This window comes from Festucalex cinctus, chromosome 16 (assembly GCF_051991245.1).
Source record: "Festucalex cinctus isolate MCC-2025b chromosome 16, RoL_Fcin_1.0, whole genome shotgun sequence".
Lineage (NCBI taxonomy): Eukaryota > Metazoa > Chordata > Actinopteri > Syngnathiformes > Syngnathidae > Festucalex > Festucalex cinctus.
Window position 1 is genome coordinate 23,935,921 of NC_135426.1, and position 26,395 is coordinate 23,962,315.

Below are 26,395 nucleotides of genomic sequence, written 5' to 3' on the forward strand. Positions count from 1 at the left end.
ATGTCACGTCTCGGGATGTTTGCAAAATGTTGCTGTTGTCAGTTGTTTGCTCGGAATGACACGAAAGTTCAAGTCGCTGTCATCTTGCATAGTGTGCAACAAAGACTGGGAAGCAATTTGCTTATTACAAAAAAAAAAAAAAAAAAATAGTGTTGGGGTCATTTGGCTTTACTCGGCATGTGTTTGAGAGTGAAAGCGGAAGGAGGAATTTCAGAGAGTCCCCGTCTGCGAAAGCGCCATTAAATTGTCAGTTATGATGGATGTTCCGCCTTTCCTGCATTAACTGGTACATTAGGAGTCATTAATTCTTCAGGATGAGCACTGGAGATCAGAGGGGCCTCCCAGAGGAGGGGATGGGGGGGTTATGCACCGCCATGATGCAGAAGCGAGAGGAGGTGGGGGGAGATAAAAAAAGGGTGGGGTGCTCGGACTAATGCAAATCTGCTTTGTTGTCAGTCAGCACTGTGAGGAGTCATATTGACAGTCACACTGCTGTGGATGTCCGATGGACACGTACCAGATAAACACAACAGATTGATGAAGAACTAGTTTTGAAATCAGAGGCAAGTTAAAAACCCGTTTTAAAGCATCCTTGTAAATCGGAATGCGGCAGGACTGCGTGATCGGCCAACATGCGATTCAGTAGCAAGCGAGGTTATTATATTTCATGAAAGGCTAATGAAACAACTCAAACTAAAATTGGAAAAAAAAAAAAAAAAAAAAATTTCAAGAATAAAAACTAACTGAAACTAAATCTTATGTTAATCAAACTAACTTTAGTTATAGCAAAAATATCCTTTGTTTTTGTCAGTTTTACACATAAGCTTCCGGGATTCATGTTAAAAGTATTTATTGCCATATTGCTGTATGTGTGTACAGAAGAATCAAGGTCAAACAGTCATTTGATAATTTTAGTTTACTTTATGACAAAATACTTAGTGACCTTTTTAAAAAAAAAAACAAAAAAAAAACATCTTGCACACAACAAATATATTTGATTTTAATTATTTTGGGAAAAAAAATAAAACTAAATCTAAATCCAATGACAGCTAAACTAAAACAAAGCATTTTTGACAAAGTAAAAAAACAATAAAAACCGAACAAAAACGTGCTTTAGAAAAACAAATTACAACTATACCGTCCATCCATCCGTTTTCTGAGCCGCTTATGTATGTTTTTTCCTTCTTAATAGTGCATTTTTTTGGCTGGTTCGATTTATAATCCGTAGCGACGTATAATCCGAAAAATACGGTAATTGGCAAACATCATTTGGACACCACACATGTCTGCCATTTATGCCGCAGCAAGCTGTGAAACTGATTTCATCCTGTTTTTTATTTTTTCAATCCCACCCTTTCTTTTTCTTTTTTTCTTTTGCCCTTTTTTTTTGTTTCATCTCCCCTGGGTGCATTCTGTTTGCTGGAGGGATGAGCGCCAGTTGTTTTAGTGGCTGCGACAAGAGCTGGTATTGACTTTCTCACGACCATCTGGAGAGAGAGAGAGAGAGAGAGAGAGAGAGAGTGGCCGTTCCTGCGCAGTGCAGCAGCTGCTGAAATGTTCATCATACGATCCTGTTCCGGGCAACATGACGTTACAGTGACCATATGCAAGATATCAACAGTATTTGTATAAAAGCAGCCGACATTTATATTAATGTTGTCTTACGGTAGTAGCATTATATATTAATCAAGTGACGCAGCTTTTAGAGATCCTTTTTCTTTCTTCAACTTCGACCTTTTTTTTTTTTTTTTTTTTTTTTTAAGGTAAGCTTGAGCTGCTCTGATGCTGAATAATTTAATGTTGTTTTTACCGAGCATGTTCCTGCTCATTTCCCCCCCCCCCCCCCCCAGCTGGCAAATAAGTCAGTGGCGACATGGTGGAAAGGTTGTGTTGTGCGAAAACACCTTTTTAAAAACAGCTGTGACTCAACGTGCTAAAATTAGCTCACCAAAGATTTGCATTTAGTACGACAGCGTATAAGGGCCATGTATAATTTTTCATTTTTTTTTTTTTTTTAGAAGGAGGGGGTACTATTCTGAAAAAAAAACCTTTATAGTGGCAAATTTGCAATAAAAAAAATAAAAATAAATAAAAAATTAATTAAAAAGTAAATTTGCGAGTTTAGAAAGTGGCAAATTTGCGGCTTTCTAAAGTGGCAAATTTGCGAGTTTATAAAGTGGCAGAGCTCTTATTCGTTTCATCCATCCGACCATCCATTTTTTTGGACCACTTATTCCTCACAAGGGTCGCAGGGGGTGCTGGCGCCTATCTCAGCTGGCTCTGGGCAGTAGGCGGGGTACACCCTGGAAATTTGCCACTTTAGAAAATCGCAATTTTGCCACTTTCTAAAGTAGCAAATTTACGAGTTTTTTTTCTCGAAAATTTGCCACTTTAGAAAATCGCAAATTTGCCACTTTCTAAAGTAGAAAATTTACAAGGGTTTTTTTCTCGCAAATTTGCCACTTTAGAAAATCGCAAATTTGCCACTTTCTGAAGTAGCAAATTTACAAGTTTTTTTTCTCGAAAATTTGCCACTTCAGAAAATCGCAAATTTGCCACTTTCTAAAGTAGAAAATTTACAAGGTTTTTTTTCTCGCAAATTTGCCACTTTAGAAAATCGCAAATTTGCCACTTTCTAAAGTAGCAAATTTACGAGTTTTTTTTTCTCGCAAATTTGCCACTTTCTGAAGTAGCAAATTTACGAGGTTTTTTTTTCACAAATTTGCCACTTTAGAAAATCGCAAATTTGCCACTTTCTAAAGTAGCAAATTTACGAGGTTTTTTTTTTGTTTGTTTTTTTTTTTCGCAAATTTGCCACTTTCTAAAGTAGCAAATTTACAAGGCTGTTTTTTGTCTCGCAAATTTGCCACTTTAGAAAGTGGCAAATTTGTGACTTAATAAAGTGACAAATTTGCAAGTTTTTTCTCTGAATATTTCCCCCACCCTCTTAAAAAAATATATTTACCGTATATATTTATACGTGGCCCTAATACGCCGTCGTACAGCAAGGATCTCACCAAATAGTAGGCTCATGCCCCCTACTGGCTGAGTCTATTCACATGGCATCTTTTTTTGTTTTTTTTCCTCATTTTCTTGTCGCCCTTTTGTCATATTGGCCATATCCTTGTGGAATCACATGAACGCCACTTTGAACACGTTTGACATGCCGTGAGAAAACCGACAATGTATGGAAGCCAACCGCCAATCCAATTTACCCTTCTGACAGTCCCAAAAGGGAAAGTGAAATGGTTCACGAGGCCGTGGTGTGTGATCTGCGAAACGGAGGGATTTGAGAGTCCGTCATTTTGTGCCGAAAGAAGACAAGGTAGCTTTAATGCGACATAACGAGTCCAATTTGGAGGCGCTTTAGGTAGGTTCAGTGTTGGGGTCATTGTTTAGAGAAGGTTAAGTGATAAATAGGAGATCTTCTATTAGCTCTGCATTACATCCCTGATTGGCCTATGAGATCTCTTTGGAAGGCATGTGAAGGAGCAGGAAGAGTCAAATAAAGCATCGGAATTTCCGAGGCACACGTGCTTATTGGTGCTTTTGCATATTTCGAGAAATGCTACAGCATATAAACCAATTTATTTGTAATATGGCAGTCGGGTTATTATAGTTTGGGAATTTTTCATTTTAGTTAGTTTTTATTAGTTTTCAGGGTGGTTCTGTTAGTTTTTAGTAGTTTAGTTCTTTAAAAAAATTCTTAGTTTTAGTTTAGCTTGTTAATTTCATTATTATTATTTTATTTTTATTTTTTTTTAATCTGTATTACTTGTACACAATATTTAAAAAACAGCATGGGGGGGCAACGTCATCTTTTGGTGCTTTTCTATTGGCTGCTGCTCGATGACGTCACTTCTGTGTGACATACTTTCAAACGTCATTATTCCGGTTTATATCAAAATAAATCTACTAAAAATCACATTTTAACAATATTGTTTTTTGAATTTTAGTTAGTTTTTTTTTCATTAGTTTTAGTCAACTAAAAGAACCTTTAATGGCACCTGTTTTTCGATACCCTCCTTTCTTACTTTGACCATCTCCAAACATTTTTGTTTTGTTTTATTTTATTTGAACTGAGTCAAATGCCATTTTTAGCAAATGTCGTGGGCCACTGGAAAATGGACGGCGGGCCGCAAATGGCCCCCGGGCCGTAATTTGGTCACCCCTGCTGTAAAGTAAAAATAAATATGTTGTAATTTTGACACACGGCAGTGAAGTCTTGTTAAAATTTTAAAGATACTAAAAATGGTTCCAATGTCAAGAAAGTAGTTTGACGTAACTCCGGTCGGAGCTCCAAGAATCTCATTGTTTTCTAATCAGAGGTGAACTCGTGAGGTTGTCATGTACAAAATTATGGAAGCACTTCTTGAGCTTCAGGCGAATGATCGTGCCGAGGCCCAAACTCGTTGAACTCAATCAATGGAGCTAAGACGGCCCATCGGTTACAGGTCACGAAAGCGATATCGGCAAACGTTTGTCTCGCTGATTGAAGTGTTCCCACTGGGTGTACGTTAATTGAGTCCTCCCTGTAATCGCACGCAGACCCCCGTATGATTGGCCACCGGGAAGGGAAAAAAAAAAAAAAAAAAAAGCTGGTGGGGATTATCCTCGAGGCCTCTTGTTAAGTTCCCAGGCGGAAAATCGAAATGTTTTTTTTTCTCTTGTCTTCTTGTGACGGGCAACTGACTGTCAAGCTGTGTAAGCTTTGAGATCAATCCGCAAAAGTTTTTATTCGAAGGGAACCCGAAATACCTGACTCTACTTTTCACTTTTTCATTTGCGGCCACACAAGTTCAGTTCTTTTGTATGAAGTGGAGCAAAACACGCTACGACGCAATTGATCACATTTCCATCGTAAAGGTTTCCAAAATATGTTAAACGTTTGTTGTTAGAGCTGCTCTGTATTTTTTATTTTTTTTTTATTTTTTTGCTGTTTCGAGCGCAAAAAAAAGTGATCCTATTGTTGGGATGTTGTCAGGTTTACCTGCTTGACATTTATTAACACGACACAAAAAGGAGAGAAGACACTCAGTTCAGGGCTCGCGAGGAGCAAGCAAGGAGAGGAACTGACTGATACAATTCACTCCTGCACTCTCTGAAGATTCCTCTCCTCACCCTCTCTATTTACAGTCAAACCTCACTTTTTGAACATAATCCGTTCCAGAAGGCTGTTCCAAAAGCGAATTGTTCGAAATCCGAAACATTTTTTCCCATTATAATTAATGTAAATCATTTTAATCCGTTCCAAGTCTAAAAAAAAAGTTTCAAGTCTGCTCCGAACGAATTTTGAACACAATTGTGCTACGGAGGAAGCATCCTGGGCATTCGCGTTAGCTCGGCTCCCGAATGAGTCCCGTTCAGGTACGCTCGGCTTTTTTCAGTTTGGTCGAGAGCCGATTTTTTTGGACGAGTTCTGAGACATAAAATTCTCAAATTTTCTGGTCGAGAACAGCAGCGTTCGAAAAGCGAGGTTTGACTGTGTTTGGTTTTCCACGCCCTTTCCACACCCCAAGTTACATGGGTGTTCCAACCCTAAAAATGCAAATGCAAGTCATAGTAGGAACACAGTGTACTTGTTTGTTTACGTGTTGTGCATGTGAGTTGGAAGATTGCTGAGTTCATGTTGTGGTCAAGTTTGCAATCATTTCTTAACAGAAAACAGACGACCTCAGCAGACTGGCTCGAACCATTCTGCTGCGTTAGATGTTGTGGTTCTTCAGCTTTTTGAGTTTCATCTTCAGGCTATGTTAATGTGAGTGAGCAAAGCATTCTTCATTGCAAGCAAATGTACGATAACTTATTATTTACGATTATTCCTACAGATTTTCCAGCCATTTTAGAAACTTGCATAAATCGGACAACAGCCAAATAAAAGTTTGACGTGTTCAGTGCACAAAAACGCATCGGAACGATAAATCCAATTGTAAATGCCGCGCCCCTCTTCAGTTAATTAGGTTGTGAATGTCAATTTCTCTGCAAACTGCCACCACTGAATAGTTAATGGTGCCATTACTTGTTTGTTTGACCTGAACATAAAAAAAAAAACGGAAAAAAAACAAAACCTTGGCTCAGTAGGAAATCTTTGCTTTGGTGCAAGGGAAAACATCCGCTCGGCACGTTTGATCCAAGCAAGTCCCGGCCAACTCTTGATTGGGCTAATGCATAATAAATCACAATTATGTGTCTCTGACGCGCAAGGTCAGCAACACCTTGAGACGTGTCAAGAGGCGTCAATACGGCTGCATGTTCTCGTGTCTATATCGCAAGCCTCTTTTCTTATTTGTCAAATGTTAACTTAGGATACAGTTTGGCTGAATTAACTCAAATGCCCACTTAATCCTCTCCAAATGATGTATATTAGCCCGCCTGCCTGCCCAAATATGTCAAATCAAAAGACCAATTTTGTACATATTTTTTTATATACCGATTTTAAATTTTCAGTGTAAAATACAAATTATAGCAATATTTTTCCTCTTGTTTTTGTGTGTTCTTTACGTTTGTTTGTTTTACCAGAGCTGTGTCTGTAAGACCTCGCTCCTCAGACCACGCCCACTCCAGGAAGCAATCGACACACTCAACAGGTGGCTAGTCAAAGTGTGATGCTAACAGGAAGAGGAAGTAGAAATATATCGGGCTGTGTTTTTCACACTTTTCCCCAATGTTATTTAAAATGATCAGTACGTGGCAAGAGAGAGATGTCCATTGTGACATGTTTTTGCTTTGTTTCTTCAGCGCAATCGAGATGGTGGTCGGAAGGAACACGGTGGACCAAGGTAAGCAGTTAGCATGGGTGATATCATTATCGATTTCACTTACTTTTTTCCCCATAAAATCCAATTTCAAGTTCTTATGTTTGTTTTTTTTGTTTGTTTGTTTTTTTTTCCCTAAGACAGTGACGTTATTCAAAACAAGTTTTGCTTTTTATTGTTCTTCGTCTCTGGATTTTACTTTCAGATACCAATCAAGGTTTAAAATAATGTTTTTTTTTTTTTATTGTTTGTTTTCACAGCATTTACTTGCCACAACTTCCATACAATAGCTTTTATGCTGAGTGGCGATTGCCTTTTAGTGTTGTTTTTCCTCAAGTCTTAAAAATAATTTCTATTTCCCAACTATATCTGGCCTAGTGTCAATTCTATTGTAGCACATTTTTTTTCTGTCTGATCTTTGAAATATCACCTGTGAAGATGCACTTTGCTAAGTCGCCGTGGAAAATATGCACAAAAGCTTCTCCTTTAGATTCACTTAAAGAATCGGGTGCATGTTATCTAAATGCTAATGATCGAATTGATATTTGTAAGCATGACTAACTCCCAGGGGGCAGTGGGACTTAAACTTGGCTTGTCATTAAGATAGAAACCCTGCGAGTGACTTTTTTTTGGATCTCCTCCAGTTCCCCCCTTTCACCCTTTTTTTTTTAAATTATTTGAAGTCATTTTAGTGGCCTTAGTTGCAAAGGACATGCATTTTATTGCCATTCTCAGTATTAAATTTGGTTTAGGATTTTATTTTGGTATATTTTTTAAATATTCATCGTTAAAAAGTTATTTGTTTTGTATGATTTTATTTGTCCAACTTAATTTTATTGACCTTTTTTTTTTTTTTTATAGAAAAAGCAAAACACATTAACAAGAAATGTGTTGCTCACTGAACTAATGATAGGATAGTCAGTTTCACAAGAGTAGAAAAAAACATACTGTAAAATAAAAAAAATACATAAATAAAGCTTAACAATTTTAAAATAAAGCAAGTTTAATTAAAGTAAAAATGAAACTAGTTAAAATTACAATAAAAAAAATGAGCATGTTTAATTAAAATCAATATTGACACATTGAGTCAGTTCAAATAAACATTATGAAGCAAGTTCATTTAAATCATCCATCCATCCATCCATTTTCTTAACCGTTTGCTCCTCACTCGTGGGGCTGCTGGAGCCTCTCCCAGCTATATGCTCGCTGAACTGATGTCCCGTTAAACAAGCGCATGCATGAACGTGGTTGCGAGCTCCAAAATCATTTTTTACGTGGATGGATGGATGGATGGATATTTGTACATTGACTTTAGGGCTGTTTTATGGTTTGAAACTTGTCTTGGGGTGGTGGGGGGGGGGAGGGGAGTTTGAATGACAACAGCGCCGACCAATGGCGCCTTGTGGTGGCGCACAGTGAATCGCATGCGTGCGTCTGATTGGAAGGATGGTGGGTATACTTCCGCGTCCAGTGCATGTGTATGTTGAATGGGGGGCGAGAGAGAGCGACAGAGAGCTGTGAGAGAGAAAAGCGAGCTGTGATACGGCTCTCTATATATTCACCGGCAGGACTATGTTCCTTTTAAAGACGAGCTGCTCTGTGCGCCGCTCGGCACTCAATGATGTCGCCTGTTTGTGTGGCCCACCTGTAAAAAGCGCGAGACAGGCACGAGCCAGGGGGTTCTTCCTTTTTTTTTTTTTTTTTTTTTTTTTTTCTTATTTGATTCCTTTTTCTTATTTATTCTGTGCACCCCACTCGCCCCCCTTCCCTCCTTCCTTTCCGACCCACTCCTCATTTTGTTCAAGCAAAGAAGTCATTTGTGTGTTTTGATTTAATAAATATTTTTATTTCCCATCCTCATTTTATGTCGTTTGTGTTTATCTTTTATGTTTGAACTTTAACAAAAAAAAAAAAAAATTGAACACCATTGGCGACTTATTTGGACGTCCGTAACTTTCATTTCTAACAACGGTAAGATGATGATGTTGTTCTTTGCACGCTGTCTTGTGGCGGTCTCACGGCGGATTATCTCTGGTTGCATGTGAACGCCGCTGATGCGTTCAGGGTGCCTCGATCCGACGGGGACCGAACAGTGAGAAAGGGTGGGATTTGTATTGCGTAAGAGTGCATGATTGGGCTCTGAAACGTTGCTTTAGAGCTGCGAGGACGTTTTGTTTTTAGTTTTTATTTGTTTTCCCCCCAAAATACGGGACCTACAGTAGTCCGTGCAATTTTGTGTTTTAGTATCATAAATGTCTCACTGGATGCATTTTATTCACGTGTCAATGCCAAATGATCGCCTGTGCAAGTAACCCCCCCCTCTTGAAATGAATCCAGCTATAATTCAACGCTCACATATACCAGCTAGTTGTTGATCGCCTAATTTATTAACTCGTTTTATAATTTATTTTCCATGATGTTTTTATCGCTATTTTGTCAATTGGGTTTATCGTGTGTGTGTACACCTGCGGCCAGTCAAGTCATTATGGAATTTCCGGGGTCGACACTGCGCCCTCTCGGATTGGCCGAGGGCCTAATTAGTTTACTTAGTCCTGCCGTGAACACGCCACCGCCCCCTATTCGCCCACACGAAGACCGCAAAGTTCCTTGAGAGTAGACTTTAACACTCCCAAGTTGCTTCAACACTTCACGGTAAGACGCCATTGCGTGCTCGTGTCAAATTTGGTGCGAACGAGTTCGAAGAAGAATCGGCGGAGCTTCATGTGAACTCATGTTTGAGCCAGCGCCGCCTTGCTAGCGTGTGGTTAGCTCCTTCCTTGTTGGCCGAAAAACGTGCGGAAGTGACCTCGTTGCGAATGTCGCTGTGGCGAAAAGCACCGCTATTTCATGCTGCGAGCATATTCCATATATTTACATGTTAAATTTACGTATTTAATCGCTTATGTAGTCCGGACTGCACCCGTCCATCGAAGTTTCTAGGGGGGAGGAGGGGGGTGGTAGCACGCAGTGTCTGAAAATGGTCGTTTGTGTCCGTTTTAACTTATTAAAAAGTGCTCGTTGTAAGCTTGCAAACACAAAATGGAAGTAAATGCCAGGCGAGTTTAAGAGGTGCCTTTTTACTTGTTTGTATATCTTCTAAAAGTTTAGCCAAGTTCTTGTTTATGAGTGTTTGCGGCTCACAGGTGTGGCGCAGTCTTCAATTAAGTTTGGTGCTTCGAGACCTTTTGGAGCTTTAACTGGGCAGCCTTTTAGCAATATATTAAACATGGTTTACGACTGAGCCTCTATCTAAACTTTTTATTTTTTTTATATTTTTTTTTAAGTATCAAAATAGCTTGCGTGTGTTTTAGCTGTTCCTTGGCGTTCTTCCTGTATTTATCTACACATGCGGCGGTGGGAGGTGTCAAAATGTTTTTTTGTTTTTCAATGTAAAAGTCGGTGGGCTTTTGTCGGTATTGTTAACGTTGCCGTGGAACTGGAAGATGAACACATGGCATCTTTGAATGCTTGTGAGCTGGTGGACAGTAGCAATATTTTTATGTATTTTTTTTTTTTTATCTCGGAGCAAAAGGGCATTTGTTAGTGCACAGTTGTGATGGAAATGTGAAATGTACTTAAGGATGCGAGAGCTGCCGTTTGATTCAAATTTGCACAAGATATGTCATGACATATTTGGCAGAAATTCAGCAATAAATTATTAAATTAATATTTGTGCTGTTAATGCCAAGCGGTAGTATGATGAATTATAATCTACCTGTTATGTGAGCTGTATGAAACATCTGATGTATTCTATTTCAATGTGCTGGAAGTTACATCACTGTACGATATTGATGGAATTATGCCTTTAATAGAATGTGCATACAGTATAGCATTACAGAGTTCAGGAAGCATTTATGAATGAATAATTTAAATGGTGTGAAGATCATATTAGTGACGTAAGTATGCGAGCAAGATGGCCACTTTTACCATACATCAAAGATAATGTGAAACGACTGACCATTTAATGACAAACCCTTTTCATACTAGCCGTATTGCTAACAGCCGCATGCGACCGGATTTCCCTCACATCAGTTTAAAACTAGGCCAAAACATTAAAGTATGTCAAACTCCTATGTCAACATTGCTCATAAAAATAAATGGCATGCAGATGAATCGATTTTCCAGGCTTTTTGATGTGTAGGAAGTTGGCCAAACGCATCTTGACCGTCGCACTTTCGTTTGACCATTCATGACTCAAACATCGAATGTGTGCTCCCGCAAACCTCTGGCCAATCGTTTTCAGACTGGATTTGGGTTTGAATTTCCCACCTTCTGTCTGTGGATGTGACGTCATGCGTGCAAGTGGGTATGTGAAGAAGGGAGTGTGCAGTTTCATTTTTCTGCCACAAGTGGTAGTAGCTAGTTAGTTTTCAGGGTGGTTCTGTTTGTTTTTATTTGTTAAAATGGTTAGTTTTAGTTAGTTTCAGTATTAGTATTAGTTAAAAAAAAATGTATTGTGCGCAATATTAAAAAAAAACAGCATGGGAGCAACGTCATCTTTTGGTGCTTTTCTATTGGCTGCTGCTAGATGACGTCACTTCTGTGTGACATACTTTCAAACGTCATTATTCCGATTTATATCAAAATAAATCTACTAAAAAAACACATTTAAAATCATCCCCAAAGGCTCATGCATTAAATGAATTACCAAAGACTAAAACGAAGGACGTTTGCTATAATTATAGTTAGTTTTAGTTTTGTAAACATAAAATGTAGTTTCAGTTAGTTTCCGTTTTTTTAAAAAGCATTTTTGTTTTTATTTTATTTCTGTAACGATATTGTTTTTTGAATTTTAGTTTTTTCATTAGTTTTAGTGAACTAAAATAACCTTTAATGGCACCTGTTTTTCCAATACCATCTCCAAACATTTGTGTTTATTTTATTTCATTTGAACTGAGTCAAATGCCATTTTTAGCATATGTCGTGGGCCGCACTACTTTGTCATGTGGACAAAGTCACAATGTTACAAGAAAAGTGAAATAGTTATAATAGAACGAGAGTCAAGTCGTATTACACGACTACGGTCATATTGTTGCTAACGGTGTCACATGTCCCTTCACCGTGGGGATGTTTTCAACCATCACTGATGGCTCAACCCCCCGCCCCCTTTTTTTTTTTTTTTTTTTTCCCCCCAAGGACGGACATGTCGTGCGGCGGCTCGTCACGCACACTGGGTCAATGGCGTCCTCGGCGGCGGATTCGTGCCTGCCTTGCTTCGAGTGCTGGGTCGCGTCAGCACGCGCTGAGCTCGCAGTTTGCCTGGAGGTCGCGCTTTAACGAGTTTGCCGCTTACTCACAAATGCTGCGTTATGGAGCTCAAATGTTTACAAACATAAGCAGGACTATTAGTGGTGGAGTTATGGGAAAAAAAACAACACAATATAATGTATACACCAGCGTATTGATGGGCAAACGGAAGCCTTTTTCCTATCGTAAAATGAAATATTTTCCCAACGTTAGAAGTAGGGATGTCACAATATCCAAATATCACGATATATTATCGAGGGATGGGCGAGTACTGATACCAGGTATCGGTATCGGGCCGATACCAGCCTTTTTTCAAGTACTCGAGTACTCGTGACGCAGACGAGTACAAGCGAGCGTTGGCAGAGGGGGAAGACGTTAAGTGAGTCCTCCTTGCCTGTAAGTGGCGCTAGCTTGCAGAAGTTTTTCACCAAAACTTCACCGGTTTGGAATTACTTCAAAATTGTGAATCTTTTTTTCATTTTTGTGTTTTATTTTGATCATTAAGACTATTGAAGAATAGGGGTGTGAATTACCTAGTACCTGACGATTCGATTCGTATCACGATTCACAGGTCACGATTCGATTCGATACCGATTAATCCCGATACGAATTTATAAGTCGATTGTTGCGATTTTTTTTCATTCAAATTTAGAAAATACTAATCAGTAAGCTTGTAGAGTGTAAGATTTATATGAAAATTTATTATTTATCTGAAATTTCAGTCTTATTGAGGTTGTAATCTGTTTCATGTTTGAACAGCATTAAAATAAAATATTAAGGCTTAATGTTCCGTTCATATAACATTCTTCCATGCTCAAGGTGTGCAACCCGAAGTCAGATGTTTTGTTGAATATTTTTCCATTAAAAATGGAAGTTTAAAAATCGATTCACACACACACACAAAAAAAAAAAAAAAAAAATTTTTTTTTTGAATCGATTCAAGAATCGCGCGATGTATCGCGATATATCGCCGAATCGATTTTTTTAACACCCCTATTGAAGAGTGAATGTGCTGGGGGTTTTTTGGTCAAAATTTAAGGAAATATATTTGTTTAAAAATATCTTTTGGTGATTTTTTTTTATTTTTTTATTTGTCAAAACGTATCGGTGAGTACTGAGGGTCTGAGTATCGGTATCGGTCTGAAAAAAAGTGGTATCGAACATCCCTAGTAATATCACGATATGAAGCTCACAATACGATAATTATCCCGATATTGTGTGTGTGTGTGGGGGGGTGTCGATATTTAAAAAAGATCACAATATTATTAAAAAAAAAAAAAAAGGGCTCATACTAAAAAAATGCACAATATTGTGCTTTTGTACATAACAGTAGTGCATATAAACCACCTACAATCTCTCATAATTTTTTGAGGCACTTACTTGCTGATGCAAGCACACATTGATCGCTTCACAAGCAAATTAGGTTCCCTTTCATCTGATAATTAGCATAGATTTTAAACCTAGAAGGCCAAAACATCCCTAATGAAATTTAATTTCACTAATAAACTAGCCACTAGAGGGTGCCAGAACTGCACAAATGGAAATCAACAGTTTTTTTTTGTTTTGTTTTTTAACAGATATGTTCCTTTTAAATATTGTGAACATGGCGACGACGATGTTGTGGCAGTTTTAATAAGACGATATTGCCCTTATCGTGACAATCCCTAGTTACAAGTCAATTCTTTGTATTTCATCGAGCCGATTGCTTGCGCTTGACAGTGTAAAAGCTCCGTCAAACGTTTGTCTGTCAGTCTGGTCACACACACACAGTCGGTGCCTGGCGGTGTTGCATCTCGCCAAGATTTTCCCGTCCAAGTGTTTATCTCATGAAATATTTGTGCCTGCAAGCGGGACCGTGGCCAATGTTTGTGCTTTTGCGCTGAGAATGAAAGGTGGAATACACGCCAGACGCAGATTGAAGTGAGTCATCTTCTTGGGACAATATGTTCTCTCTTCTTGCCTGCCTTTTTTTGTTTGCATTCATGCCAAAATACCAAATTCATCCTTAATAAAAAATAAACAGTATATTCAGAGTGAATTGTAAAGCCACACTAATTAATTGGCCCTTTTCAAAATAATCATCGGCCTGAGTTGTGCCAAGAGTCCTTGTGCCGTTTGTCCACTAGATGGTGCTGTGACTCCTTTCACTCATATAAACGTTGTTTGCCAGTTGTCATGCGACTGCGCTAACAGCAATGGCGGCTTATCGTGGACTGTGTCCCAATGTCCACCCTTGTTTCAATTTTAAAGTCATGAAAGTACAGCACAGTGCCATATTTGTGAAGTGAAGTGCACGCCACACGACGTGCTTCAGTATCGAAACATGGCACCGTTTTATTTGACTTGAATCGGTGCTCGGAAGTACCGATCCCAATCGATACTTACCACAAAAAGTACCGTCTTCGGTACCCATCCCTACTTTGTTGAGTGTTTATATCATTTTGAGTGTTATGGCCGCGTATTGTTGCCTAATGCTGCGGTTCGATCAAACGTGATTGCGTGTCTACATTTCAGACATCTCCGCACTAACATGGCAGTCAGACTGTGCGATGTGGCCTCCCTGCTTCGAAGTGGCTCATGGGCATCCGAGCCTTGGACCGGGGTGTGTGATGCACTTCCTTCTTCTTTCGCTGTTTTTTTTTTTTTTTTTTTAAATTCCCCCCCCTGACTTCTTCTTGTCGTCGTCCCTCTTTAGCAGGTAATCGCGGCCATGGGAACGCAGCTGTCCAACGGGTCCGCGTGCAACAACAACGGCAGCAACGGGCCGGCCAGCATCTCCAACAACTGCTCGTCCCCCGTGGAGTCGGGCAGCTTGGAGGACAGCAAGACCAACCTGATCGTCAACTACCTGCCTCAGAACATGGCCCAGGAGGAGCTCAAGAGCTTGTTCGGCAGCATCGGCGAGATCGAGTCCTGCAAGCTCGTCCGGGACAAGATAACTGGTAAAATTATTGGACGGTTTAAGATCTGCGAATGTTTCTTAATGAGTCTTGAACTCTTTTACTGCCACACGTTATAAAAAAATAAAAATAAATAAATAAAATATGCTTTTACTACATTATACTATGTGGGTAACAAATGAAAGATCGCATTCCATTCTTTCATTAGAAAAATAAAGTGTGTTCTACCTTTAGTAATCACCATTTGAAAATAGGTCATTTGAGTGACATTGAGTGGAAATGGAAAGGATGAGGAGAAAATGTTTTTATCAAAAGATACATTTTCTGTAGGACAGTGACTTTAGGGGCGGGATGATACGGGTAAACCACGATTCGATACTGTGACGATATTTGGCTCACGATATCGATAATATCACGATACACGATGTCTACGATTTTTGATATATTGTCAAAACAAAATTAGCAATATATCACGATATGTGACTGAATAAGCCAACAAATTCCCATAAAAAGGAAAATGTCTAATTATGCATTTATTCAATGCCAAAACTTTGTGCAATGTACAAAGTTCTGCATAGCGCCTCACTGCCTCTGAGAATTTTAACTGTAAACATTGTAAAGTGAGACAAAGTGCATAAACATAACATAACACTGCGCAACTGGACACACTATATCGATATCTACCGTCAGTGTATCAATAATTTATTGTAACAGAGAGTGCAACAATATATTGCGATATCGATTTTTTTTTTTCCTCCCACCCCTATTTTACATTTTATTTTTTTTGTTTAAGACTCTGTGAATTAGGTTTAATATGACAAAAGCTTTGATCATTCACATCATCCTTGAAAACATTCGATTTTTGTCAGATTTCATCAGATTTGTCATTGTAATTTAATAGACCGTCAGCCCATTGAAAAGACATACACTGCTGCCATATGCTGGCCATAGTTAGTGTTTTTGATTCCACAACCCATTGACCAGGCAGCGCTACATTTAGACGTTTTATAAAAGCGCCTCCATGCACTCGAACCTTTACAGGCCAACTTGACTTCTGTCAACGTTTGGATGTTGAAGGTGTAAAATAGCACAAGATTTTTTTTTTTTTTTTTTTTATTAGATTTTTTTTTTAACAATCTTGTGATCTTTTTTAATCTTTTTTAAATATCGCCAAACGCCCCCACAATATCGTGATAATTATCGTATCGTGACCTTTAGGGGTGTTAAAAAAAATCGATTCGGCGATATATCGCGATACTACATCGCGCGATTCTCGAATCGATTCAATAATCGGCAGAATCGATTTTTTTTTTTTTTTTTTTTTTATTCACACCTTGAGCATGTAAGAATGTTATATGAACGGAACATTAAGCCTTAATATTTTATTTGAATGCTGTTCAAACATGAAACAGATTACAACCTCAATAAGACTGAAATTTCAGATAAATAAATAATACATTTTCATATAAATCTTACACTACAAGCTTACTGATTAGTATTTTCTAAATTTGAATGAAAAAAAATCGCAACAATCGACATAAATTCGTATCGGGATTAATCGGTATCGAATCGAATCGTGACCTGTGAATCGTGATACGAATCGAATCGTCAGGTACTAGGCAATTCACACCCCTAGTGACCTTCATATTGTAATAATATCGTATTGTGATGTTTAGAGTAGGGTAGGGGTAGTTCACCTGTGAAAGCATGAGTGTGCATTTTAGGTTCATCCTAAAATTTGACCCCAGAGCTCAGTGACAAACGACTTGCTTGTAACTGTACAAATGTGCGTTAATCATGTAATCGTGATTTCGTGCTTGCAGGGCAGAGCCTCGGCTATGGATTTGTCAACTATGTGGAACCCAAGGATGCGGAAAAAGCCATCAACACCTTGAATGGCCTGAGACTTCAGACCAAGACCATCAAGGTAAGATGTGGCCAAAACCGTATTGGTGTTCACGAGTGCTGGCATAACGAGCCTGGAGGAAAAACAAAAAAAACCCGAGTCGTTTGCGAAAGGCATCTTATTGTTAATCCGGGCACACCGGCGGAGCAGAACTGTTTCTATGGTTTCGTGCGCCGCACAAGCGCCAGTGTGCATTTACGGGGAGGTGGCGGCGATTAGCATTCGTCAGGCGGCACTTGTGCCATGTGCTGCCTGGGGAGGAAGAATAAGGGAGGAGTGAGCGCTTGAGCAAAAGCGGCTATGACAAAGCTGCAGTGGATGAATGAGAAGGGGGGGGGGGGGCTCTCGCTTGAAGACCACCTTGACCGCCTACGTTTCTTCCTCCAAACCGCGCGGAACGGGCTTTGAATGCCTTTATTGGGTTGGATGTTAAAGCAAGCAAATGCATGAAAAGGAATGGTTGTATACAGAAATTCACACAACTGGAAATTGTATCTATACTACTAAACGAATACTTTACGGCAGTCAAACATTATTTTGCCTATAATAAATTGGATATTTTCATTATTTTTCATGTCCAATTAGTACCTTTTAAAAAAACACATTTTGCAACTTGCTGTCCACTGAAAATGACATCACAAAGGGCTCAGGTAACCAATCAAGCCAACCAACCATCAAACCAAGCGGCCCATTTTTCAGTGGCCCGCGACATATGCTTAAAAAAAAAAAATGGCATTTGACTCAATTCAAATAAAATAAACGAAACAAAAATGTTTGGAGATGGTCAAAGTAAGAAGGGAGGGTATCGAAAAACAAGGTGCCATTAAAAGGTTATTTTAGTTTACTAAAACTAATGAAAAAAGTTAAAAAAATAAAAATAAAAATACCGAGATAAAATAAAAATGAAAATGGTTTTTAAAAAACAAAAACTAACTGAAACTAACTACAATTATAGCAAACGTCCTTCGTTGTAGTCTTTGGTAATGAGACTTTGGGGACGATTTTAAAATGTGATTATTATTTTTTTTAGTCGATTTATTTTGATATAAACCGGAATAATGAGGTTTGAAAGTATGTCACACAGAAGTGACATCATCTAGCAGCAGCCAATAGAAACGCACCAAAAGAGGACGTTGCGCATAATAAACATTAAAAAAAAAAAATACTAATACTGAAACTAGCAAACTAAACTAAAACTAAGCCTTTTTTTAAAGAACTAAACTAATAAAAACTAACAGAACCACCCTGAAAACTAATAAAAACTAACTAAAATGAAAAATTCCATAACTATAATAACCCGACTGCCATATTACAAATAAATTGGTTTATATACTGTAGCATTTTTCTAAATATGCAAAAGCACAAATAAATAATTTGTACAATTTTTTTTGGACTAAACACAATTTCTCTTCATAACATTATGTGGCCCTTGCGTCCTTCTGATTTTCTGTATGTGGCCCTCAAATGACAAAGTTTGGACACCCATGATCTACGCTCATACATACCTATGGTAGGTAATAGCCATAGCCGAAAGTATGTTGCGTTCGGTAATGTATTTTTTACCTTTTGTATCTAGAAATTTCTTTGGTAACATGAGGCAATATTTTCCCGTTGAGGCGTTTCGTAACTCGCAAATTTCGTATGAAGAGACGTTCGTAAGTCGAGGTTGCACCAGCACTCGTTTGCAAGGCCGTTTTTTGCCCCGTAGGTGTCCTACGCGCGTCCGAGCTCCGCCTCCATCCGAGATGCCAATTTGTATGTCAGTGGCTTGCCGAAGACCATGACGCAGACGGAACTGGAGCAGCTCTTCTCGCAGTACGGCCGCATCATCACCTCGCGCATCCTGGTGGACCAGGTGACCGGTCAGTTGGATGCTCTTTACTCTCTCTCTCTCTCTCACTCACGCTCTTTATTCGACAAGCAAGGGTGTCAAACTCATGTTAGCTCGGGGGGCCGCATGGAGGAAAATATATTAACAAGTGGGTCGCATCGGTAAAATCTAGGGATGTAACTTAAGCCTGGTGCACACGGCAGGAGAATTGGCCCGATTTTAGCCCCGAATTTCCCCCTCCCGACAATCGTAAGGACGCGCCGAGACGCAAGCGATAATCTTCACAGATAATGTGTCTTGTCACCACACACGGCGCCTCCCGATGTCGGCGCTCGGAAGGACCCCCGACTTGAAATCGGGCATATCCAACATGTTGGATTTTTTTTTTGGCCCGACTTCGCTCCGCGTAGCCGATTGACGGTGACGTGCAGTCAATCAGAAAGCGAGCCAGCGAGTAAGCCAAAATCAAAACAGTCATGAAGCAGCAGAAAGTCCGTGCTGGCGCTATTACACTCTTTTTAGTCTATATTTTTTTAAATTATTATTATTATTTTTTATACACGCACACACATTCTCCATTCGCCGCCAGCACCGAGCCGAGGGCAAGCCGGGGAGGAATCCAAAATCAAAACAGTCATGACGCAGCAGAAAGTCCGTGCTCGCGCTATTACACTCTTTTTATTTTAAAATTTGTTTTTAATTAATTACTTGTATTTTTTTTTATATACACGCGTGCACACATTCTCCACAAATAAACGTGGTATCCAAAAATCGATTTTTGGATATTAATATTGATTCGATTTGATTAATAAATGAGAATCTCGATTCTTTTATGAATCGATTTTTTTGGCACACCCCTAATAATAATAATAATAATAATAATTAAACAAACTGTAACTTTTAAGTATAACGACATCCAAGACGACGATTCCCTGTACAAGCTGCATTGCTCATCTGAGGACTGCTTGTGAAGTTACAAATTGATTGTGGCCGATTGATTAATTAGACAAACATTACATTTTTATTTTTATTTTTTTAACTTTACAAAAATTATCTCGCGGGCCAGATTATAAACCCCTTTGCGGGCCTGATCCGGCCCGCGGGCCTTATGTTTGACACCCCTGTTCTTCAGTATGGCAGCTTTAAAGTCCCCACAAAAAAAAAAAAACGCAAAAACTTGTCCAGGAGATTTTGTGCAATTGCTACACAATTTTAATGTAGATGCACAATTTTGAAAAGGTTCATTGCTGGTGGGTGGAGCATGGCAGCAAAAACTTGCATCATGCCATCGCTTGCTGTCAATGGCGCCGATGGTACCCCATTAAGTGTTCGTCAGAAAAATTCACGAGTAAGTCTTTTTGGCAAATGAGTTCACTGCATATTTGCATCAGTTTTTAATTCAGTTTTCTCAAAACCTTTTTTTTTTTTTTTTTTTTTTTTTTTTAATATTTTGTCCCCCAAACGTGACGGAACAAAATGACACAGCAAAGGGGGGGGGGCCTGCAAAACGCATCGCGGGCGTATCGGTGCGAGATAGCAAAATGCAATTTTCCACCCGAGATGTTCATGAATATGCATGCAGTGGGTCGAATATGAAACGCTTGTAAAAGTAGCGGGACTCGGGTGCGCCTGCGCCGCCGGAGCGAGACCTGTGAAATGCGACTGTCTGAATGAACATGCGGCATTTTACACAAATTTATATTTAACATTATAAGAGCAGTTTTTAAGCAAGCAGGCCTTGTCAAATGTATTTAACTTATTTTCATCTGCTTTTGTCAAAAAAAAAAATCAAAAAATCTTGAATCAGTGTAATGGTGCAAGGCTCCCGCAGAGTCAAGCGCAGACTGACCAAGAGTATCGATTTGTGGAAAAATATTAATTTAGACGTAATACTCCTCAATAAGACGCAAAATTCACATTTCACACCTTTTGGATAGTTAGTGTCTTCAGTTAAATTTCATCATATAAACTAAATGCATTTTAAAAAAGTCTCCTTAATTGCATTTATGCACTTTTTCTGAGAAAATAAATGCAAAATTATCCACATGAACAATTAGGGCTGTCACGATAACGGCAATATGGTGATATCGCGATATTAAAACTCCAACAATATATTGCCGTCGTCATGTCGCGATATTAAAAACTACGGAGCCCCTAAAGTGACATGGGAGGAAAAAAAAATTAAATGTGTTTCTCTGTTTGGGCAAGAAACGTTTGTTGTTGTCCAATATATTTATTTATTTATTTATTTTTTTCCCTCCCATGTCACTTTACGGGCTCCGTAAAAAACACCACTTCTGTTTAAAAAGAAGAAGAAAAAAAAAGTCTGATTTCCATTTGTGCAGTTCTAGCATCCTCTAGTGACTAGTTTTTTGTTTTTGTTTGTTTGTTTTGTTTTGTTTTGTTTTTTTGTTGTTGTTTTTTTAAGTGCAGTTTCATTTTCACAAGGCATGTTTTGGCCCTCTTTGTTTAAAATCTACGCTAATGGTCAGATGAAGTGGACCCTAATTTGCTTGTGAACTAAGTCATTATGTGTCGGAACTCAATGTGTGCCTCAATATATCTATTACATTTATAGATTTTTTGATATATAATATTTATATTTTTATCGTATTCTTCATTGCTGTATTGTACAAAAGCACAATATTGTTTTTTGGGGTTTTTTTTTTTTAGTTTGAGCTCTTTTTTTTCTTTTTTTTTTTTTTTTTACAATATTGACTTTGTATCGCCAACCTCCCCACAATATCGTAATAATTGCATCGTGACCTTCATATCGTGATATCAGGATATCGTTACATCCCTATGAACATTTTTGCGTGGGTGGCGCTAATGCAGGCGAGGACCAATCTGTTGCGTTTCAGGTCTTTCCAGAGGCGTGGGCTTCATCCGCTTCGACCGTCGGGTGGAGGCCGAGGAGGCCATCAAGGGACTCCACTGCCAGAAGCCGCCCGGTGCCGCCGAGCCCATCACGGTCAAGTTTGCCAACAACCCCAGCCAAAAGAGCAACCAGGCGCTGCTGTCCCAGCTGTACCACTCGCCCAATCGAAGGTACCCGGGACCGCTCTCACAGCAGGCACAACGCTTCAGGTAAAAAAGGGGCACAGCCGAATCAACGGAAACCATCCTTCAGATTTCATCTTATTGCAAGGCTCGAAATGGGCTCATTTGTCATTTTTTCGCCTACATCAAAACGCATTTACGTGTGAAGTGGAGCACTGCTCGTTCTGCCACTCCAGCAACTATAAAAACTCGATATTCTGTCAACATTACATGGTCATATTTGTAATAAAACTAGTGCTGGCAAAGTTAAAGCGTTAGCTAATTAATTAATCACAAAAAAATTTTCGCGTTAATCGTATTAACACAGATTAATCACACTGTTAATTTTGACCGCAGATGATCCTTTAGCTTGACACAAGATGGCTACGTTAAAGGTAGCACAGGTTGTTTGAACAATAAACGTAACATGTTTTAAAGTAAAGCATTTCATAAACGTTTGCGTGTGACATTCAGAATATTTGCTCATGTCCACATTAAATTATGCAAGTGATTAACCGATTAGGAAAAAAAAGAGGATAAGGAGACGTCCTCTTAATATTAAATGCTGAAATAATTAACACATAAGAGGTACATTGTAAATTTGGCGGTCAAAAAATGTTGATAAAAAGCCCTTTTAATTAAGCGATTAATCGTGATTAATCAAAATTTTAAGATGTGATTAATCTGATTTAAAAAAAAATGTAATCGGTAATCCGGAAGCATATTTTCTATGTATGCATTGTTTGTCATTTGTTATGTCTTCCAATAAAAAAAGTTATTTTTTATTTAAAAAAAAAATAAAATAAAATAATCGTTTGACAGCTCTAAATAAAACCCTTGTTCCAAATCTCTGGGATAAATGTGAAAAAATATATAAATAAATAAAATTTAAAAAAAGCTCAGCAAAATTAGAATATTGTTTCGCAAAACTGCTCCACAAAGCAATTGAAACTATTTCGAGCCTTGTTTTAATCTTTCCTCAATTTGTCACCGGGTGTCATCTCACATACAGCATATCATCACGTATCATATCATATTCATTCACCTTCACAAACCCATCCCATTTTCATTTTTGGTGTGTTTTTTTTTTGTTTTTTGTTTTTTTGCATTAACGCCGCATTTCCAGTGCTAATATGCAGATTAATGCAATTTAATATTCACCATTTTCGCTTTTTGCAGTTGGTGCTAAAATGACGAAAATCCAACAATGTGAAAAGGAGACATTCATAAAAAAAACAAAAAAACAAAAACAAATGCCTTTTAGGCTGTGCAATGAATCGAATTTCAATTACAATTTCAGTTATTACAAAATCGGCAATTGTAAACAAAAACAAGATTATTAATACTAATTTTTACTTGTTTAAATTGATACATTTGCACCTTTTTCATTTTAAAATGACAAACTTAGTAAATCTTGTTTGGTCCAGAAGGAACCTGCATAATTGTTTCAACAAAATTTAAAAGGTTTTGCACAAAAAAAAAAAAAAAAAGATTGTCCTAATCGTGATTGAAATTATTACCAAATTAATCGTGATTAATATTTTCTTCATAATCAAGCAGCCCTATTTAGGAATAGTAACATGGATGTCGAATACCGTTTGTGCATTTTTAGCACTAACTGCATAAAACCAAAAGTTTTTATTTTGTATTTATCTGTACTGTCAAATCCTAAATGTGAATCTGTTGTTGAGATTGTCGGTGCTTTATATGCATTCCTGTTATGTACAAAAGCACAATATTGGGCTTTTTTTTTTTTTTTTTTTTTAAATACAAAAGTGTGATCTTTTTTTTAAAAATCGCCAACGCCCCCACAATATAATTATCGTATCGCGACCTTCATATCGTGATATCGTATCGTGATGTTTGGATATTGCTTTTGATATGACTTGTCAAGGAGTTGAAGGATGAAGTCTGCATCCATGTGACGTCGACACGCTGATCTCCGCCTTTATTTTTTGTTTGTTTGGTTTTTAGACTGGACAACCTGCTCAACATGGCCTATGGCGTCAAAAGGTTGGTGCTTTTCTTTCTTTCTTTCTTTTTTTTTTTTTTTTTAAATTTGTATTTGATTGCTGTAGTCGAGCAAAACGGGTTCGTGAAGCGCGGTGAGGAGATGAGGCAAAAATGTCTGGCGGCTTTTTGTGCATGTCGTCGTGCCGCGACGTGTCAGGACGAGGGCGCAGCTTTGCACTTTCGCGGGCCCGGATTGCAGCGCGTTGCACACGCGAGCGCGTCGGCAAGCTCGCCTTCATCTTTTATGGACGGCCCCGTCCCCTTTTTTCAAGTCGCTTGCGTCAGACGCCTTTCAGGACGCGTTGACAATAGACGTGCCTGTCACACACACGCGTGCGCGCGTTCCTCTCTCGTCTTTGTCGGACGAGCTCTCGGCTCGATGGCAGGGCGCTCACCTGTCACGGCTGATGTTGCGCACAAGGCGAACTGGAGCAACTCATCCGGTGCGACACCGCCGGGAAAATTCCGCTTACCTTTCCTGAGCGCTTTTTTGAATGATGTCTGCATTTTGTCAGAGGTAGAATTATTATTATTATTTTTTTTTTTCTCTCGACTCACTTTGTAGTTTATAATGGAGGGTATATTGACAGAAATTGATGTTTGAATTTTGAGGTAAAATGTCAGTGTGAAGTAGTGCTGGGCAATAAGTCGAATGAATTCGATACATCGTCATTTTTTTTAAAAATCGAATCGTTGAAAATTTGCTAAATCGTGAAATCAGGTTTTGTCTTCTGGATTATTAACTCATTCGCTCCCAGCCATTTTCACAGAAGCAACCCCGGCGGTTTTGCTGAATTTTGACTGCTTTTTGCAAGGCCCACACAATATTGTGTTCAATTGAGGTAAAAGCATCAAAAGAAAGATTAGTCTCTTCTGTCATCAGGAAAAAAAAAGTATGTTTGTATCTGTTCCCGTTTTGCAGCAATTACCATTAGAAGAGAGCTAAGTTTCATCAGTTTTCACACATGTATTTAAAATTTAAAAAGTAATTTAGCTTTTTTTCTAGATGGCCGTGGTTGATCTCCTTTGCTCTGCTGCCACCTCCTGACTGTTTGTGTAATAACTACCATTTCTGCAACCGTTCTTTGCAGCTGAGAGGCTGCATCAAAGCCTTCTGTATGCTCTAGCATAAAAAAACAAAACAAAACAAAAACGTATAAATACGTCTTTGGGACACTTACAAAAAAAAAAAAAACGTATTTACACGTTATTGGGAGCAAATGAGTTAAGCACAAACTATGAATGTTAAGTTGATGTTAAAACTGATCTAGAATCGCTATACGTTACTGGTGTCTGAACATTTTGCATTTTTATTTATTTTTGCCATCTGCCTTCACCGTGTTGTCGTTTGTGCCGCCACAGCAGGTTCTCGGCCATGGCCATCGACGGGGTGAGCAGCCTGGCGGGCATCAACATCCCGGGCCACAGCGGCGGCTGGTGCATCTTCGTGTACAACCTGGCCCCCGACGCCGACGAGAGCATCCTGTGGCAAATGTTCGGGCCGTTCGGCGCCGTCACCAACGTCAAGGTCATCCGCGACTTCAACACAAACAAGTGCAAAGGCTTCGGCTTCGTCACCATGACCAACTACGACGAGGCGGCCGTGGCCATCGGCAGCCTGAACGGCTACCGCCTGGGCGACCGCGTGCTGCAGGTGTCGTTCAAGACCAACAAAACCCACAAAGCTTAACGGGCCGCACCCGCGCGCGCGTCCAACAACCGTTATCTTTTCCGTTAGCGCTTTTTGTTTTATGCTCTCGCGCAGTTTCGTCGTTTTTTTTTTTTTGTTTGTTTTTCCCATTCCGTTTTCCTTTCGTTTGGTTCGCCGCAGGCGACTTTTTCCTGACTTCGCTTGCGCTCGTTGTCAAACCTTTCAGTTGGTTCTTGGTTTTTGTCTGCGCTTACTTGTCTAACGGATGAAAAGACAAAAAAATTCTTAAAGCAAGTTACCTTGCCAAAGAGCTCCGAACTTCTTTGATGTGGGTTTAAAAGCGTCTATTTTTATAAAAACAAAAAATTTGGAGAAACTTTTTACAGGACCTGGACGATAAATGATTACAAAAAAAAAAAAATATTTTGTCTGAGAAATATCTTCATATGACACCTTGTGATGCTTTTGAACTTGACAAAAGTTTGCAGCAGGAGACAAACGGGCGTCAAAATGATTTTCTTCTATCAATCAGCCTTTCCCCATCAATATGCGGCGGCGTCTGAATGCCAAGCGCACTCGGAAAATTGTCTTTGAAACCACTTTTGAACTCCGGTTAGCTTTTTGTTGGGCAATAATAGTCACACATCTATAAATATGTACATTATGTGATGCATATAAACCTGTCTTCAGTGGCCAAATATGTATAATTGGATGTTAGGGTTGATGACAAACTAATATAGAACAGTGTGATATATATATATATATATATATATATATATATATATATATATAAAATGAATATCTTTGCAACTCTTGTTTAGCATTTCCTCCCATTTGTGTTTTTGCGTGTCGACTTTTGTTTTGACCATGAGGATGATTCATCGAATTTGTGAAGTCTGACTTGATTTGAGTTTTGTTTTCTTGGTTGGAACCCAATAGCTTGGTTCGGTCTTTACAAAGATGTACGCGTTTTCTTTTTAATACTTTTCGGACTTGAGTTTCCCCTCCCCACATTTGAGTACATCAATAAAAAAAATAATTTTGAAGGGCAAA

General features: G+C 38.8%; 1 protein-coding gene across 12 annotated transcripts; it reads left to right on the forward strand.

Annotated features, from left to right (window-relative positions):
• The first annotated feature begins 8,262 nt into the window (after positions 1–8,262).
• elavl2 (ELAV like neuron-specific RNA binding protein 2) lies at positions 8,263–26,395 on the forward strand. Of its 12 annotated transcripts, none has more exons than XM_077499958.1 (8): positions 8,263–8,726; positions 14,517–14,604; positions 14,698–14,944; positions 16,726–16,829; positions 18,517–18,670; positions 21,501–21,687; positions 23,653–23,691; positions 25,057–26,395. In XM_077499958.1, exons 2-8 carry the CDS (start codon positions 14,580–14,582, stop codon positions 25,609–25,611), a joined length of 1,311 nt encoding a protein of 436 aa, XP_077356084.1. In that variant the 5' UTR covers positions 8,263–8,726; positions 14,517–14,579; the 3' UTR covers positions 25,612–26,395. The 12 variants fall into 12 exon arrangements, with proteins under 12 accessions (XP_077356084.1, XP_077356082.1, XP_077356083.1 ...); XM_077499956.1 differs by having other exon boundaries at positions 8,265–8,726; positions 21,501–21,726; XM_077499957.1 differs by having other exon boundaries at positions 8,265–8,726; positions 25,054–26,395.